Here is an 18,741-nt window from a genome sequence, read left to right on the forward strand (position 1 = left end):
GCCTGACACGTAGTAAGTGTTTTAACAAGTAAACAATTAAAAAAGTACAATGTATAGAATTCTATCATGTCTCTGTGGTCCAGGTAGTTTCCTCACAAAAAAGTTTCCGCATGTCAGAAGCAAGTTGGGGTTTGCAGTTACAAATAGTGTCACGTCTTGAAAGGTTTGAGAGAGCTGTCTCTGTCTCCATCCCATTGAGCACACGGAATGGATGATGCTTTTTCTGGTGCTCACAGATGTAGCAAGTCGCTTCACTTCTCTGTGCCTCAATTACCTCATCTGTAAAATGGGGATTACGACTCTGAGCCCAGTGTGAAGCAGGGACTGTGTCTAACCCAGTTTCCTTGTATCTACCCCAGCACTTAGTACGCGCTTAACAAATACCACAGTTATTATTGTTGTTGTTGTTGTTTTTATTATTAGGTGGGCAACAATTTTAGGTCAAAGCCTAAAATTCTTGTAACCTCAAAGAATTGTGAAGGCTTGAAAGTTTTGGGGAGAACTTATGTTCCCACATGCCGAAGAGCATGGGATGATCAGTCATCAGCTATCAAGTTGTTGTTGGGGAAACTGAAATGGGAGGCTTTCCAGAAGAAATCATGAAAATGGATGGGAGATCATGGGAGAAGCAATGGGATCTTTGCGGGGCGATTAAAGAGGGAATAGTATGGCAATTTTTAAAAGTTTTTAATGTAATCATTCTCTTTCAGCTCTTGAAATAGTTGATTTTTGCACCAAAAAAAGAAAAATCTTCCCTTTGCAATAGGTAGAATACCAACTAAGACTTTTAGTAGTAGTTGTAATGGTACTTGTTGAGTGCTTACTATGAGCCAAGCACTGTACTAAGTGCTAAGTACTAAGGGGTAGGTACAAGTTAATCAGGTTGGACAGTCCCTCTCCCATAAGGGGCTCACAATCTAAGTAAGAGGGAGTAGGCTTAATCCCCATTTTACAGATGAGGTAACCGAGGCACAGAGAAGTTAAGTGACTTGTCCAAGGTCCAACACAGACATCTGTTAGAGCTGGGATTTGAAACCAGCTCTTCAGGCTCCCAGGCTCATGCTCTTTCTGCTAGCCCGAGATGCTTTTATCATTGCTGTCCTTTCTAAGCTCGTGGGAACGAACCTACCAACTCTATTGTACTCTCCCAAGTGCTTAGTACAGTGCTCTGCTCATAGTAAGCACTCAGCAAATATCATCGATTGATTCTCTCCTTCCAACTTTATAAGTTGTCCTTTCCCCCAGCCTGGGGGAAATTCCTCAAGGGCAGGGACATTTCTTTGGTTTCTTTTGTTTGTCCTCAGTCCGTCTCTCCGCACACTGCAGGTGCTCCGTAATATTGTTGAGGTGTTACTGATTTTGTTGGGAAATTAGATTCTCTCCATTTAGTTCATTTTTTAAATGATATTTATTAAGTGCTTACTATGTGCAAAGCACTGTTCTAAATGCTGGGGAGGTTACAAGGTGATCAGGTTGTTCCACAGAGGGCTCACAGTCTTAATCCCCATTTTACAGATGAGGTAACTGAGGCACGGAGAAGTTAAGTGACTTGCCCAAAGTCACACAGCTGACAATTGGCAGAGCTGGGATTTGAACTCATGACTTCTGACTCCAAAGCCCATTCTCTTTCCAATCAATCAATCAATCAATCGTATTTATTGAGCGCTTACTGTGTGCACAGCACTGTACTAAGCACTTGGGAAGTACAAGTTGGCAACATCTAGAGACAGTCCCTACCCAACAGTGGGCTCACAGTCTAAAAGGGGGAGACAGAGAACAAAACCAAACATACTAACAAAATAAAATAAATAGAATAGATATGTACAAGTAAAATAAATAAATAAATAAATAGAGTAATAAATATGTACAAACATATATACATATATACAGGTGCTGTGGGGAAGGGAAGGTGGTAAGATGGGGGGGATAGAGAGGGGGACGAGGGGGAGAGGAAGAAAGGGGCTCAGTCTGGGAAGGCCTCCTGGAGGAGGTGAGCTCTCAGTAGGGCCTTGAAGGGAGGAAGAGAGCTAGCTTGGCGGAGGGGCACAGGGAGGGCATTCCAGGCCCGGGGGATGACGTGGGCCAGTGGTCGATGGCAGGACAGGCAAGAACGAGGTACGGTGAGGAGATTAGTGGCAGAGGAGCGGAGGGTGCAGGCTGGGCTGGAGAAGGAGAGAAGGGAGGTGAGGTAGGAGGGGGCGAGGTGATGGACAGCCTTGAAGCCCAGGGTGAGGAGCCTGATGTGCAAATTGATTGGTAGCCACTGGAGATTTTTGAGGAGATTTTCCACTGAGCCATGCTGCTTCTCATTAGGAACAGCTTGTCAATCAATCAATCAGTGGTACTCATTCATCAATCAATCACTCATAGTTATTAAACACTTATCGTATGCAGAGCATTGTACTTAGCACCTGGGAGAGTACAGTATAGCAGAGTTGGTAGACGTATTTCCTGCCCACAATGAGCTTACAATCTAGAAGGAAGACAGATATTAAAATCAATAAATAAATTATGGATATGTACATTAGTGCTGTGGGGTTGAGGGAGAGGTGAATGAAGGATGCAAATCCAAGGGCAAGGGCCTGAATGCAGAGTGTAATAAGCTTGGGAGAGTATAATAATAATAATAATAATAGTATTTGTTAAAGGATTGCTATATGCCAGGCAGTGTACTAAACACTGGGGTGGTTACAAGCAAATCTGGTTGGACACAGTCTCTGTGTAGGGCTCACAGTCTCAATCTCCATTTTCCAGATGAGGGAACTGAGGCCCAGAGAAGTGAAGTGACTTGCCCAAGTTCCCACAGCAGATTAGTGGTGGAGCCGGGATTAGAACCCGTGACCCTATGCCTCCCATAGCTCTAGCCACTAAACCACATCATCTCCGTAATATAGTAGACAATATACAATATAGTAGGCACAATCCCTCTATTGTACTCTCCCAAGCGCTTAGTATAGTGCTATGCACACAGTAAGCACTCATAAATACGACTGGCTAAATAACTTGCCCTAAGTCACACAGCAGACATGCAGTGGAACTGGGATTAGAACCCAGGTCTTCTGACTCCTAGGCTGGTGCTCTTTTCTCTAGGCCACGCTGCTCCTGCCCATATCAGAGCATCTCTAATGAGCTGTCCAGTCTCTCATTCCGGAACCCAAGCCCATCTGCTGTCTGCCAGAAAGGGGTTGTGGGGGACGAGGGGGTGCTGGGTGGCAGCAGTGTCAAGAAAGTGCTCTGGGGATAATCTTACCCGTTAAATTACCAATGCCCCAAACACTCTGTCACCAAATATAAGCAGAGCATTAGCCAACACTGTTCATACTTCTCCAGCAGCTAGTGCAGCGTTAACACACCTCTTGGGTGCTTAACAAATACTTTGTGCAGCTGTGGGTGACATCTATAAAAACACTTGGCCCAGCAATTAATGAACGTACCATCTGTGAGTGGGGTGGATTTGCACTCTCTGGTCCTCCACAATGTCTCACAACGTCTAGCTAGGCCAAAATGACTAATCGAGTCTCTGAGGGTAACTAAATAGTAAACTCCAATTTCACGCAATGGTAAGTACCTGCAATTATTTGAATTCACAGTAGAGAGACTTTGTCAATGGGAGATCAGTCAATGGGATTTATTGAGGGCTTACTAGGTGCCGAGCACTATACAACAGAGTTAGCAGAAACATTCCCTGCCCGCAATGAGCTTAGAGTCTAGGGACGATCCTTTAGACTTTGGGGAAGAAAGATATCAAGTCATTCTCCTCTTCATCATCATCATCAATCGTATTTATTGAGCACTTACTATGTGCAGAGCACTGTACTAAGCGCTTGGGATGTACAAATTGGCAACATACAGGGACAGTCCCTACCCAGCAGTGGGCTCACAGTCTAAAAGGGGGAGACAACAGTCTAAAAGGGAGAGACAGTAGTTTAGTAGTTTTGTCTTCTTAAACTACATTTCTTGAAGACAATCTCTCTGGCTTGATTGTCCTCCCTTGACTCTTACCGTTTCTTTTCTTTGACAGGATTAGACCCCAGGGAAACATAAGCAGTTCTGTGCAATATAAGCAGGAAGAGAAGGGCAGTCATGGCATGAGCTATCATGGCACCTAAACCAAGCAACAGCCCAGTATGCCCCACTGAATATGGGCTCTAAAGAGACTCAGAGAAGGCTTTCTGAACAAGACTCATGAGCAGACGCAGGAGGCGATTCATCAGCTAGAAGGAGGCTGGAAGGGGGTGGGGACAGTTCCATATTTATGGAGGGACATGAGTCAGTAATGAGAGGGAGGGAAAGAAGGCACCTGAGTAAATAAGGATTTAGAAGGAGCTGTGGGCAGAGCAATGAGCAGGCATCCAAAGCAGGAAAGGTTTGAAGAGAATGACAGAATGTTTGCTTATTATTATTTTTTTAATTGACCCAAGGTCACACAACAGACAAGTTTCAGAATAAGAATTAAATCGAGGTCCTTCTGATTCCCAGGTCCATATCCTATCCACTAGGCCTCGCTGCTCCCTTGCCTCCTCCATAGACTCCACAGTGCCTGCTTAGCAGACAACCAATGGGGATGACTAGTTTCCACTTGTTCCCTGACTTCCTGTCATCTTTCCCTGTAGATTTCCACTTTCCCGAGGTCTGATTAACCAGTAAGAGTCATCAGGGCAAGAGGCCAGAGCAGAGTGTGATGGAAAAACAGACTGGTGCAGAGAAGCAGTGTGGTCTAATGGAAAGAGCATGAGCCTGGAAATCAGGGGACCTGGGTTCTCATCCTGGCTCTGCCACTTGCCTGCTGGGTGGCTTGGGCAAGTCACTCAACTTCTCCATGTTTCAGTTTCTTCACTTGTAAAAATGGGTATAATAGCTGTCCTCCCTCCCCCTTTGACTGTAAACCTCATGAAGGCGGGGTCTATTTCTGACCTGATTTTCTTACATCTACCCCAGTGCTTAGTACAGTGCTTGACACATAGTAAGCACTTTTATTATTGTTGATAATAATAATAATAGCTGTGATATTTGTTAAGAGCTTCCTAGGTGCCAGACACTGTAGTGCTGAGATGGATACAAGCATATCACGTTGGATACATTTCCTGTCCCACATGGGGCTCACATTCTTCATCCCCATTTTACAGTTGAGGGAACTGAGGCACAGAGAAGTGCAGTTACTTGCCCAAGGTCACACAACAGATAAGTGGCAGAGCCAGGAATAGACTCCCAGGTGCGCGTTCTATCCATTAGGCCATGCTCCTTCATCAGGCCGAAAGGGATGAAAAGGGGTCAGAGCCAGCAGCCTCCAGACATCCAAGGAGGAGACCCTTGGAAGCAAGAAATGAGCCCTTCCTCCTCACACATATTTCCCTGCTCCCTTCAAGCCCCAAATAAAACTCCTTAAGCAGGACTAAAGTTCATTCTTTATAATAGAGAAGCAGCGTGGCTCAGTGGAAAGAGCCCGGGCTTTGGAGTCGGACGTCATGGGTTCAAGCCCTGGCTCCACCAATTGTCAGCTGTGTGACTTTGGGCAAGTCACTTCACTTCTCTGTGCCTCAATTACCTCATCTGTAAATGGGGATTAAAACTGTGAGCCCCCCGTGGGACAACCTGATCACCTTGTAACCTCCCCAGTGCTTAGAACAGTGCTTTGCACATAGTAAGCGCTTAATAAATGCCATTATTATTATTATTATAACAATGGCATTTATTAAGCATTTACTATGTGCAAAGCACTGTTCTAAGCCCTGGGAGGTTACAAGGTGATCAGGTTGTCCCACGAGGGGGGGTTCACAGTCTTAATCCCCATTTTATAGATGAGGCAACTGAGGCACAGAGAAGTTAAGTGACTTGCCCAAAGCCCCACAGCTGACAAGTGGAAGAGCCGGGATTTGAACCCATGACCTCTGACTCCAAAGCCCGTGCTCTTTCCACTGAGCCACGCTGATTCTTTATTAGAGACCTGTGGGAGCCCGTCTTCTAGACTGTGAGCCCGTTGTATTCATTCATTCATTCATTCAATCGCATTTATTGAGTGCTTACTGTGTGCAGAGCACTGGACTAAGCGCTTGGGAAGTCCAAGTTGGCAACATATAGAGACGGTCCCTACCCAACAGTGGGCTCACAGTCTAGAAGGGGGAGACAGAGAACAAAACAAAACATATTAACAAAATAAAATAAATAGAATAAATATGTACAAATAAAATAGAGTAATAAATATGTACAAACATAAACATATGTACAGGTGCTGTAGGGAGGGGAAGGAGGTAAGGCGAGGGGGATGGGGAGGGGGAGGAGGGGGAGAGGAAGGAGGGGGCTCAGTGTGGGAAGGCCTCCTGGAGGAGGTGAGCTCTCAGTAGGGCTTTGAAGGGAGGAAGAGAGCTAGCTTGGCGGATGTGCGGAGGGTAGGGATTGCCTCTATCTGTTGCCAAACTGTACTTTCCAAGCGCTTAGTACAGTGCTTTATTAAGCGCTCAATAAATACGATTGAATGACTGAATGAAGAGGGTGAATGGATGAATGACTGAAATGAACCAGATGACTAATCCTCATCTGAGCAACACTGAGTTTCTCCCTCTCTCCAGCCTGCTGGGTCCCCCCCTAAGCAGGGTGGAGACAATAGGGTAAGGCAGGGGCCAGTCCTCCAGACAGAATATGGGCAGGCTGGTGGGCAGAGCACACTGGCCAGCTCATTCCCAAGCGCTTAGTACAGTGCTCTGCACATAGTAAGCGCTCAATAAATACGATTGATGATGATGATGATCCCTCTACTGAAGCGAAAGCCCGATGGGCATCTCTGACTTAGTCTCTGCGAAGATGGGGTGCCATCTCCTGGCCATCTCAGCGAGTCTCCTGGCTGCCTTTTGGGGAGGTTCTGCTCAGTCCATTCATTCATTCGGTTGTATTTATTGAGCGCTTACTCTGTAAAAAGCACTGTAATAAGTGCTTGGGAGAGTACAGTATAACAATACACGGACACATTCCCTGCCCACAACGAGTCCCCTACCCTACGGACAGTGCCAAAGCTGAACCAGGCCCATTCCGGGAAAAGCTTGAATGCCTCTCGGGACGCCCCCAAGCCCCTCTTCCCGTCGGATGGCGTGCTGCCACCAACCCAGGATGGCTGGACCCACTGGGGACAAGTTACCATGGAGACCGGGGCCCACGGCAGGCATTCGTGGGAGGATGCCCTTGGAAACAAGCACACCTGGAACATCATCATCATCAATTGTATTTACTGAGCGCTTATTATGTGCAGAGCACTGTACTAAGCGCTTGGGAAGTACAAATTGGCAACATATAGAGACAGTCCCTACCCAACAGTGGGCTCACAGTCTAAAAGAACAGGACTGGTCCAAGTGGCCGCTCTCTCAGGGTCTGCTTCCAGCTGGCCGGGGTCTCTTTCCTGGCTGCCTCAGGTCCTGCCAGGGGTTCAAGGACCCTTCTGCAACACCACAGCCACCCCTCTCGTTTGAAGGAATAGAAACAATATGGGATCTCCTGGAATGTTTTAGTCATTGTCCCCTCAAATCTGAGCCAATTCTATTCTCCTCTTGGGGAAACTAAGGCAAGAACAGGGGAAGGAGCTATCTCTGACCCCTCAGGGTGTCACATATGGCAGCAGGAATTTTTACTGAGCAAAGGTATTTTTACTGAACACTTACTGTGTGCAGAGCACCTTACTAAGTGCTGGGGGACAGTTCAAAATGGAGGTTAATGTGAGATGTCCCTCCCTCTTATCATCATCATCATCAATTGTATTTATTGAGCACTTACTATGTGCAGAGCACTGTACTAAGCGCTTGGGAAGTACAAATTGGCAACATATAGAGACAGTCCCTACCCAACAGTGGGCTCACGGTCTAAAAGGGGACTCTTAGACTGTGAGCCCCATATGGAGCAGGACTGTATCCAATTTGATTATCCTGTATCTACCCTGGCACTTGGCAAAGTGCTTGGCACACAGGAAGTGCTTAACAAATATTACAATTACTGTTTGTCCGGCGATCATAATCTGTCACAGTACAGTACTGTTAGTTAAAGCTCAAACTTTCCACCTCAGTCACAGTGTTCGGGCGAAGGCGTGTATCTGCCTTTCCCCTAGAGCTAGCTCTCCTAACCGGCCCCTGAGCAGCCTAAGGGGAGAATTGAGATGGATGAACAAACAGGACATAAAGATTTGCCATGTTTAAACACAGTAGTAGGGATGCGGGCCAGTCCTAAGGTGTTGCTGCTAGGTTCAATAGAATTCTGTTTGGATACCAAAGATTTCAAGCAGGAGTTCAGAAGAAGTTGAGGAGGGTTAAAGAAAAGATACTGGGTGGGTTTAGTCCACCATGTTTCTGGAGTGGGGCTTTGCCTCTATACTGTAAGCTCATTGTGGGCAGGGAAAAGATCTGCCAACTCTGTTGTACACTTAGTAATGGTGCTCTGCATACAGTGAGTGCTCAATAAATACCATTGATGATGATAATGTTGATGAATGTCATCCAGGGTTCAGCTATGGGAATTGTTCTCGGGCCTTTTCCTGGAATTCAGACTGAAGAGGATGTTGGTGTCATTCATTCACTCATTCAGTCTTATTTATCGAGCGCTTACTATGTGCAGAGCACTGTACTAGGTGCTTGGAAAGTACAATTTGACAACACCTCCTCTAGCTTTTTTTGTTTGTTTGTTTTTAATGGTATTTGTTGAACACTTACTATATGCCGGACACTGTACTAAGCACTAGGGTAGGTACAAGATAATCAGGTTGGATACAGTCCCTGTCCCACATAGGGCTCACAGTTTTAGTCCCCATTTTAAAGATGAGGGAATCGAGACCCAGAGAAGTGAACTGACTGCCCAAGGTCACACAGCAGTCAAGTAGCAGAGCCACGATTAGAACTCAGGTCTTTCTGACTTCCAACCTTGTGCTCTAACCAGTAGGCCACACTGCTTTTCAGGCATGCTTTGTTTTGCAGCCATGCTGGGGCCAGAGAAAAAAAGATTCAGGTTGATGATAATAAAGAGGGTAGGGGGCAGATGGGGAAACATGAAAAGGCAAATTTCCAGAGCAAAGAAATGGGTAACCAAACAGTGATGAAGATAGCGACATCAATCAGTCAATGGTATTTATTGAGTGCTTACTGTGTGCGAGCTCTGTGCTAAGCGGTATCTCAAACAATTGCCCTAGGAAGCTGGTAACCCCTACCAAATCCAGGAAAAGATTGGACAGTGGGAATGTTGACTTGGCCCCGCCCAACTTCCCACATCATGTTAGGCAGGATTGTGAATGGAATATCTCCTCAACTCTCCAATAAATGCTTTTACTTATTTGTAGATTTATTTGGACATTCAACTCACGATTCAGCTATTTCATCCTGCGATATTTGTGCTCCTCCTTACTGTATTGTTCTTCTTCCTGCCTCCATAAACAAATACCATCTCCCTCCCAGACTAGATCAGAACTACCTTGAGAAGTGAGAGTGTGTCTTGCTTTCACTGTACACTTCCAAGCAATAGATACGGTGCTTTGAATTGTCAGCCTTCAGTAAAAACCACCGATTGACTGCTTATTCGAATATCATTCTCCATTCCAGCAGTGCTATGTGCAGCAAGCGTGGAGGGCACAAGGTTCACTGTGACTCTCCCTAGAAGAGCTTCCTGGAAATGCCTTGAAACCCGGAGGCTCAGAGACCCTTTTTTGGCCTGGGACATCAGTCTGGGGGGGCGGTCAGCCTTTCAGGCTTGACTAACATCTGTGATGGGGTTGTGGGAGAGGTGAAACGAAGATAAAGAAAGAAGACACGATGGCCACCTCCTGTGGGCTGGTCACCGCGAAGAGGAGCTGGACGATTTGCTTTCAGGGTCAGGATGATTCTTGCGGGTGAAGAACCATAGGAAAAGGAACAGGCCTAGGAGTAAGAGGTAAACAATGACAGATCACTGAGATGGTAATGGTAATAATAATTATTAAGTACTTACTGTGTGCACAGCGCTGTCCTAAGCAACGGGAAAGATACGCAGGGGGAAGTGAGATGTGGTCCCTATCCCTTGTGGGGATATAGTCAAGAGACCAACAGCCTTGAGTCAGGGCAGCTAAATCAACACAACAGGCAACCTTAGCACTTACGTATTCAACAGAACTTCCACTCTGAAAATCTGCATGGCCTAGTAGAAAGAGCTGGAAGTCAGAAGACCTGGGTTCAAATCCTACCTCCACCACTTAGGCCTTGGCAAGTCACTTAACTTTTTTGTGTCTCAGTTACCTCATCAGCAAAATGGTGATTAAAATTATGAGCTCTATGTGGGACAGGGATTGTGTCCAACCAGATTATTTTGTATCTACCCCAGCGCTTAGTACAGTGCTTGGCATATAGTAAGTGCTTAACAAATACCAAAAAAAAAAACCTTATGTGCATGTATGTTTACTTGGATTTGGATTCTAATCTGTATATTCAGTTACCTAATTATTATTGTTATTGTTATGGTACTTTGTAAGCACTTACTATGCTCCAAGCACTGTTATAAGCACTGGGGTAGATACAAGTTACTTGTTCTGCTACTGATCCTGATAAAACTTTAACTACTTTCTGTTACACCCTCCTATATACATTATTTGTGAATTCTTTATGTCAGTCTTCTCTAGTAGTGGCTGAGCAAGAGCGGGCAGGGGACACGGGTCTTACATCTAATCTCAGCTCCGCCACTTGCCTTCTGGGTGACCTTGGACAAGTCACTTAACTTTTCCGGGTCTCAGTTTCCTCATCTGTAAAATGGAGCTAAGACACCCACTCTCCTCCCATAGACTGCAAGCCCCATATGGGACAGGGACTGTGTCCCACCTGATTATCCTGCAACGGACAGAGTAAGCGCTGAACAAAGCCCCCAGTTCTTATTATGCTGTACTCACCCAAGTGCTGAGTACAGTACTTCACACTCAGAAGGCCTTCAACAAATCCCCCCGATTGTTGATGTATCGAAAAAGGGAGAAATCACAACCTTCCCCACATCTGAGCACTAGCAGGGACTCTACTACAGAGACGTGAATCAGAGACTGGCGGAGAACTGGGAGATGATCTTGGGAGCAGGAAGGATTCAGGGCCAGTTTCTGTCAGGGGAGGGTGGGTCAGGCCTCTGACGTCAGCTGCCCTGTTGGCTGACACCCATAACTTCCCGTAGAGTGAGATTGCTTGGGAAGCCCTAACTCAAGGATATCCTCGTATCAGAGGTGTCTTGGACAGTTTTGCTGCTGCAAGAGTCAGACGAGTAAGGTCTCTGCCTCCCCTCCCTCCCAAAGACCCCCCTCTCTTCTCCCTGCCCTTTCGAGGCCCAGCCATGAGGTCCGGGGATGGTTACTGACCATAGAGGGAATTGATGATGGAGAAGAGGAATTCCTGGACCACTTTAAAGTAGAAGAAGGCCAAGATCCAGGTGGTACCCAGCAGGACAGTCAGACCCAGGATAATGAGCATGTCCCGGAAAACCATAGGGCCTTGCATCTTCTGCTGACAGTTCTTGGCTCTCAGGCCCCAGATCACTCTCACCACGAGGATCAGGATGACCAGGTTGAAGAGTATGATGACACCCCCATAGCCCAGGACAAAGACGTTCTGGACCATCTGGGAATTTATCCAGCACCTGGGGCAGAAAAGGTTCCAGAGTATTAGCACCTGTTAATGCTAGAGTTTCCTCAGCCTGGGCACTACAACTGACACTGGGGAGAGGGGGCTCTCAGGAATCCCCCGGGTGGGGAGAAGCACCTGCCTGTTTTTGGACACTGGGTACCGACCCCACAGCTGCCCACCTTCCTACATCTGGGCTGTAGGGTTATAGGAAACATCCACTTTCGGCATCCAGCAACCTGGACAGAGCTGACAGCGAAAGTCAGAAGTCTCAGTTCTCAGCCCAAAGTGTTCCTCCCCTCACCCCGCCCACCTCCAAACCTTTTTCTCCCCTGGTGCTGCCCAGGAGACCCAAGAGGCGGGGGTCCGGAGTCCACCAAACACTCACAAGGCAGAGCTGTTGGAGCTGGTGGCATTTGGATTTCTGGTACTGAACTTAATCTCATGGTATCCGTATATGGTTCTATCGATGAGGAGAAGGCACAGGACCACCAAGGAGGGAAAACCTGCAGAAAAAAACAGGAAAAAATGGATGGATGGGGTAAGAGGGTAAGACACCCCCAGCACAGGGGAAGGCAGTGTCCAGGAAGCAAGGAAAATTGTGTTAGTAACTGCCAGGTAAATTCAGGAGAACTGCCACTGTATACCTAACAGGCAACATGAGAGCAGGAAACAAAAGGGCCTATATCATAATGACTGTGGTATTTGTTAAGTGATTATTCTGTGCTACACACCATACTAAGCACTGGGGTTGGTACAAGATAATCAGGATGAACGCTGTTCCTGTCCTTCATAAGGTTCACAGTCTGATGTGGAGAGAGAACAGGTATTTAATCCCCATTATACAGAGGGGAAAATGAGGCACAGTCAGGCCTGGTTAAATTACTCTAATCTGTAAGCTCGTTGTGGACAGTGAATGTGTCCGTTTATTGTTCTATTGTACTCTCCCAAGTGCTTAGTACAGTGCTCTTCACACAGTAAGTGCTCAATAAATATTACTGAATGAAAACAAATGAAATTAGGTGACTTGTGCAAGGTCACCCAGCAGGCAAGTGGCAGAGCCGGGATTAGAATCTAGGTCCCAGGTCAACTGACTCCTATGATCTTTCCACTAGGCCACACTGTTCTCAGCCTTTTCAGAGCCGTTTCATTCCTACAAAGGAAGGGGGGCATGGGGCCCATTCTTCCCATGTGACAGGTGTGAAAACTGTGCCCAGAAAACAGAAAAATAATAATAGTAATAACAATGGCATTTATTAAGCACTTACTATATGCAAAGCACTGTTCTAAGCACTGGGGAGGTTACAAGGTGATCAGATTGTCCCACGGGGGGCTCACAGTCTTAATCCCCATTTTACAGATGAGGGAACTGAGGCACAGAGAAGTAAAGTGACTTGCCAAAAGTCACACAGTTGACAATTGGCAAAGCCGGGGTTTGAACCCTCTGACTCCAAAGCCCGGGCTCTTTCATCTGAGCCACACTGCTTTTTATTTGTACATATTTATTCTACTTATTTTTTGTTAATATGTTTTGCTTTGTTGTCTGTCTCCCCCTTCTAGACTGTGAGCCCACTTTTGGTTAAGGACCATCTCTAGATGTTGCCAACTTGTACTTCCCAAGCGCTTAGAACAGTGCTTTGCACATAGTAAGCACTTAATAAATGCCATTATTATTATATTATTACTCCATTCATTTATTTTATTTGTACATATTTATTCTACTTATTTTTTGTTAATATGTTTTGTTTTGTTGTCTGTCTCTCCCTTCTAGACTGTGAGCCCGCTGTTGGGTAGGGACCGTCTCTAGATGTTGCCAACTTCTACTTCCCAAGCGCCTAGAACAGTGCTTTGCACATAGTAAGCGCTTAATAAATGCCATTATTATCATTATTATTATTTTATTCTCCAGAAGCAACTTGCCAAAGATTCCAGAATCCGTCAAGGTCATCACAAGACCTGAAGCCCCTCAGGGTTGTCCAGTAGGAGACATGGAAGTGGGAAAAGAAGGAAGAGTCCCTGATCTGTTTCTTCAAGGGCCCAAGTTGGGGCAGAATCAGCAGATAGAGCACAGGCTTGGGAATTGTAAGGACCTGGGTTCTAATCCCAGCTCCACCACATGTCTGCTGTGCGGCCTGTAGACTGTAAGCCCATTGTGGGCAGGGATTGTCTCTCTTTATTGATATACTGTACTTTCCAGGTGCTTACTACAGTGCCCTGCACACAGTAAGCACTCAATAAATATGATTGAACGAATGAATGACCTTGGGCGAGTCACTTAATTTTTCTAGGCCTCATTTACCTTATCTGTAAAATGGAATTAAGAATGTGAGCCCCATATGGGACGGGGATGGCGTCCAACCTGAATGACTTGTATCTACCCCAATGCGTAGAACAGTGCTTGGTACAGAGTAAGCACTTAATAAGTACCATAATTATTGTCCAGGGGTTGGCTCCATCTTTACTTGCCTTCCCCACATTCCACCACCCCCTGAAGAAAACAGTGAACAGGGGAGCGGGAAGACGTTGTCAAGTGGGAGGAATCGAGAGCATTACCCCCTGCACCTTACAGAACAGGGGCATGGGCCAGTAACGGGGAGATTGGAGTCCAGCAGCTGAGCAGTTATTTTTATTGTTGTTCTGTGCTCTCCCAAGCACTTAGTACAGTGTTCTGCACAAGTAAGCGCTCAATAAGTTCGATGGACTGACTGCCTGACTGACTGGAGTTCAGAATGAGTGGAACTCAGGTTTGAGGGATGGGCCACCCCTCAGAACAATCCCTGGCCTGCTGGAAAGACCCCTCATCTCTTCCTCTCGCAAATGGCGCTGAAATAGTCACTCCACCCCAATCCCAGGTGGTTTTATCGTAAAATGCTCAATCACAGCAGAGGGGTTGGGCGTGTGAATCTCAGCTGGACTTCCATTTGAACCGATCCGTTTCCAAAGTTAAACTGAGATAAACAGCCTGCCCATTCTAAAGACACATCCAACAAAAACCACAGTGTCCTTCTCCAAGAGCCAACAGTGTAACGAGAATAATTCACTGAGGAATAGCCTGATCTAGTGGAAAGAGGATGGGCCCACAATAATTGCTGTGGCATTTGTTAAGCGTTTAGTATGTGCCAGACACTGTTCTAAACACTGGGGTAAATACAATGTAATCAGGTTGAACACAGTCCCTGCCCCACATGGAGCTCACAGTCTTAATCCATATTTTGCAGGTGAGGTAACTGAGGCACAGAGAAATGAAGCAACTTGCCCAAGGTCACACAACAGACAAGTGGATTAGAACCCATGACCTTCTGATGCCCAGGCTCGTGTTCTAACTACTAGGCCATATTTAATTTCTGGAGGCGAACAGGAAACACACTCACCCCAGCCTAAGGCACAGAGCTTGAGAAGGTAGTGCTGTATGTAGATATTGTATACGCGCACCAGGAGCCGGTAGAGGTGGAACCCTTCGATGGCCATCCAGGTCAGGCAGCTGAGCAGGGAGAAGTGCAGGAAAGAGGCCAGGGCCACGCACCCTGGGCCCTCAGATGCCAGGGCAACGGCCAGCAAGAAGGTTCCGTTCAGAAGCAGCACTGACCCGGGGAGGTTGATGTGGATCTGCCATAAGCAATTGTCTTTCTTCCTGTGGAAGGAGTCCCGGGCACTGCAGAAGGTTACCTGGGCCCACCAGCCTGAGCAGAGGCCAGAGAGCACGTCCTGGCTGGAGGTATCGGGCGGCCCCGGCCTGGCCAGCAGCCTCAGCTTCCTCCCAACCAGGCCACGTTCAGACCCGGCCTCCACCCAGCTGGCCGCTTTCAGCCCCAAACCTACAGAATCTCAGCCCGGCCCAAGCCCGATGAAATAATAATAATGATGACATTTATTAAGTGCTTACTATGTGCAAAGCACTGTTCTAAGCGCTGGGGAGGTTACAAGGTGGTCAGGTTGTCCCACGTGGGGCTCACAGTCTTAATCCCCATTTTACAGATGAGGTAACTGCGGCACAGGGAAGTCCAAAGTCACACAGCTGACATTGCTCTGCACACAGTAAGCGCTCAATAAATACGATTGGTTGATTGACAATTGGCGGAGGCGGGATTTGAACCCATGAACTCTGACTCCGAAGCCCGGGCTCTTTCCACTGAGCCACGCTGCTTCTCCATGCCTGCCTCGATGTAGACCTGCCTGGGGTCCTGGTCTCCTCGAGGGGCCCCCGGGAGTGAGTGAGCTTTGCTCGGCCTGGAGACCACCCAGCAGCTGCACCTCCATTCCCTGCCTGGCCCCACACCCATCCGTGACCCACCTAGAGTGAGGGACAGGGAATCAATCAATCAGTCATATTTATTGAGCGCTTACTGTGTGCAGAGCTCTGTACTAAGCGCTTGGGAAGTACAAGTTGGCACCATATAAAGACAGTCCATACCCAACAGTGGGCTCTGAGCCTGGCCTGGATCTAGCCACTTGAACGGACACAGTCGGGGCTGCTCAGGGACTGGACTCTTGTCCGAGCAGATGGAACTCAGCCCCTGGGATGCACACCGGCAGCAGTAGACCCCTCCACCTGAGTTGTCCTGAACTTGGTCCCGTCCTGAACTTAGCCCAAGCCGCCTAGACCCACTTGGCTGCCCCATCTTCCTTCGCCCAGCCCCTCCCGGAGATTACCTGGAGCGGAGGAGGAGCAGGATCGTGAGCAGGGAAGCTACCACGGAGATGCTGCAGCCCGCGATGGAGATGTAGGTGAGATGGGCCAGCAGCTCCTCATCAATCTCGGCGGAGGAGATTTTCTGCGAACACAGGAAGCTGGAAGTCAGACTCTGGAGGGGAGACGGAAAGGGATCTGCTGCTGCAAAACAGTTCCCGCTTGGGAACTTCTACCCGCTGGGGTAAGCCAGGCCCGCCACAGGAGATGGGCACATACCATCAGGACGGCAAAATAGGTGAGGTGGTTGCAGCGGCACCGAACCCACGTCTTTTCCCTGATGGTTTGGCAGCCGTCACTTTCCCAAGAACCTGAACTCTGTTTTCCTACAAGGAGAAGAGAAGGCTGGCAACTCAAACCTGCTCCGAAATCAGCGGGGCTCAGACATACAGGAAGTCCAGTGAGGTTTTCAGGCCCGTCTACGTGACTCCACACCTACAAGGACCAGTTTGGCCCTCAAAGCCCTAGGATCTCTCTCCTGAACACCACCATCTCGGTCTCTCCAGGTGGAGATCACGTAGGCCTCCAACCAAATGTTTTGACTCCGTTCTCACCCTCAGCAACTTCTTGCCACAATGTCCGGGAGTAACAGTGGGTACTATCCCCCTAGCAAGAAACCAGAACCCTCATCCAACATTACCTTCTCCCTCCTTCCAGAAGACACAGGTCATATCAGCTGTTTCCTAAAAGAGGGGGAAGAGAAGCCAGAGCAGAAGGTTATTTCCCACCACCTCTGGTCAGAAGATACCTAGTGTGGCTCAGTGGAAAAGAGCCCGGGCTTGGGAGTCAAAGGTCGTGGGTTCTAATCCCGGCCCTGCCACTTCTCAGCTGTGTGGCTTTGGGCAAGTCACTTAACTTCTCTGTGCCTCAGTTCCTTCATCTGTAAAATGGGGATTAAGACTGTGAGCCCCACGTGGGACAACCTTGATTACTTTGTATCCTCCCAGCGCTTAGAACAGTGCTTGGCACATAGTAAGTGCTTAACAAAACCAACATTATTATTATTATTATACCTATACACATAGACACACAACCCACCTGGCACTTATGAATTAATCAGTTTTATTTATTGAGTGCTTATTGTGTGCAGAGCACTGCACTAAGTGCTTGGGAGACTAAGATACAACAGAATTCTCAGACATGGAAGTGTTTTTCATCTCATGCCCAGGGCAGGATTATTATTATTACCATTATTACTATTATTATTATTATTATCTCTTTGTTTAGACTTAGAACTTCTTGAGGACCCCTTCACCCCCCAGACCCCTCATCATCCTCCTAGTTTCCTTGTAATCCTCTGCAAAAGGAGTGAAGAGGGCAAGGGAAATTCATTCATTCATTCATTCAATCGTATTTATTGAGCGCTTACTGTGTGCAGAGCACTGTACTAAGCGCTTGGGAAGTACAAGTTGGCAATATATAGAGACGGTCCCTACCCAACAACGGGCTCACAGTCTAGAAGGGGGAAACAAACAAAACAAAACATATTAACAAAATAAAATAAATATGATTTACAGGTAAAGAAACTGAGACCCAAAGTGGGAATGAGGCTCCAGCTTCAACAGTCCCCAGATGATCTGTCGGGAGTTGATGAGATGGGGTGATTTTTTCAAAGCTGCTGGATTGGAAAGCAGGATTTTGGAAATAAGGGTCAGGAGTCAAAGCTAAGCGTCTCTGGGGCAAAGAGAGGCTTCCTTTGTGATCAGGTCCAGATTAATCTTAGACTCCTACACGTGCAGGCTGGCGATTCTTTCTCGATAACCCCTCCCTACGTGAGGCAGGGACTATCTGATCTGTTAGATTTGTAGCTCCCCAGTGTTTGGCACAAAATTAAGTGCTTAATAAATACCATAACCAACTACTTTAAAATAGAAGTATCCACCTCAGGTTCATTTCTCTTCAAATCTATATCTATCCTGAGAAATTGGGTAACTGGGTCCCAGTGTTCCTCATGACCCTGTAGACCGAAAGGTCCTTTTGGGCAGGGATTGTGTCTCTCAACTCTGTGGCATTATACTTTCCCAGGTTCTTAGTACAGTTCTCTGCACAAAGTAAGCACTCAATAAATATCACAGATTGATTGATTGATTGACCCCAAATCCTGCACCAATCCCCTTCACTCAGGCCTTCTCTGGAGTTGCAACAGGTATGTTGGAAGCAGGTAAGAGGTAACAGGTGCTTCTCAACAGGTAAGTTGAGAAACAGCATGGCTTAGTGGAAAGAGCACAGGTTTGGGAGTCAGAGGTCTGGGTTCTAATCCCAGCTCCACCACTTATCAGCTGTGTGACTTTGGGCAAATCACTTAACTTCTCTGGGGCTGTTACCTCATCTGTAAAATGGGGATTAAGTCTTTGAGCCTCATGAGGAAAAACCTGATTACCTTGCATCTATCCCAGCGCATAGATCAGTGCTTGGCACGTAGTAAGCGCTTAACAAATTCCATCATCATCATCAAGTTAAAAGGAG

At 47.0% G+C, this 18,741-nt stretch overlaps 1 protein-coding gene across 1 annotated transcript in view; it reads right to left on the minus strand.

The window, feature by feature from the left end:
* Positions 1-9,127: 9,127 nt before the first annotated feature.
* ADGRG5 (adhesion G protein-coupled receptor G5) overlaps positions 9,128-18,741 on the minus strand; it is a 35,287-nt gene continuing 25,673 nt past the window's right edge. Inside the window, exons 9-15 of the mRNA XM_038754336.1 lie at positions 16,916-16,958; positions 16,495-16,601; positions 16,239-16,360; positions 14,960-15,219; positions 11,977-12,094; positions 11,327-11,604; positions 9,128-9,878 (exon numbers count right to left, since the gene is read on the minus strand). Coding sequence (XP_038610264.1) covers positions 9,796-9,878; positions 11,327-11,604; positions 11,977-12,094; positions 14,960-15,219; positions 16,239-16,360; positions 16,495-16,601; positions 16,916-16,958 — 1,011 coding nt within the window. The 3' untranslated portion in view covers positions 9,128-9,795. The remainder of the gene's footprint in view (positions 9,879-11,326; positions 11,605-11,976; positions 12,095-14,959; positions 15,220-16,238; positions 16,361-16,494; positions 16,602-16,915; positions 16,959-18,741) is intronic.

Source organism: Tachyglossus aculeatus, chromosome 11 (assembly GCF_015852505.1).
Source record: "Tachyglossus aculeatus isolate mTacAcu1 chromosome 11, mTacAcu1.pri, whole genome shotgun sequence".
In the NCBI taxonomy this organism is placed as follows: Eukaryota; Metazoa; Chordata; class Mammalia; order Monotremata; family Tachyglossidae; genus Tachyglossus; species Tachyglossus aculeatus.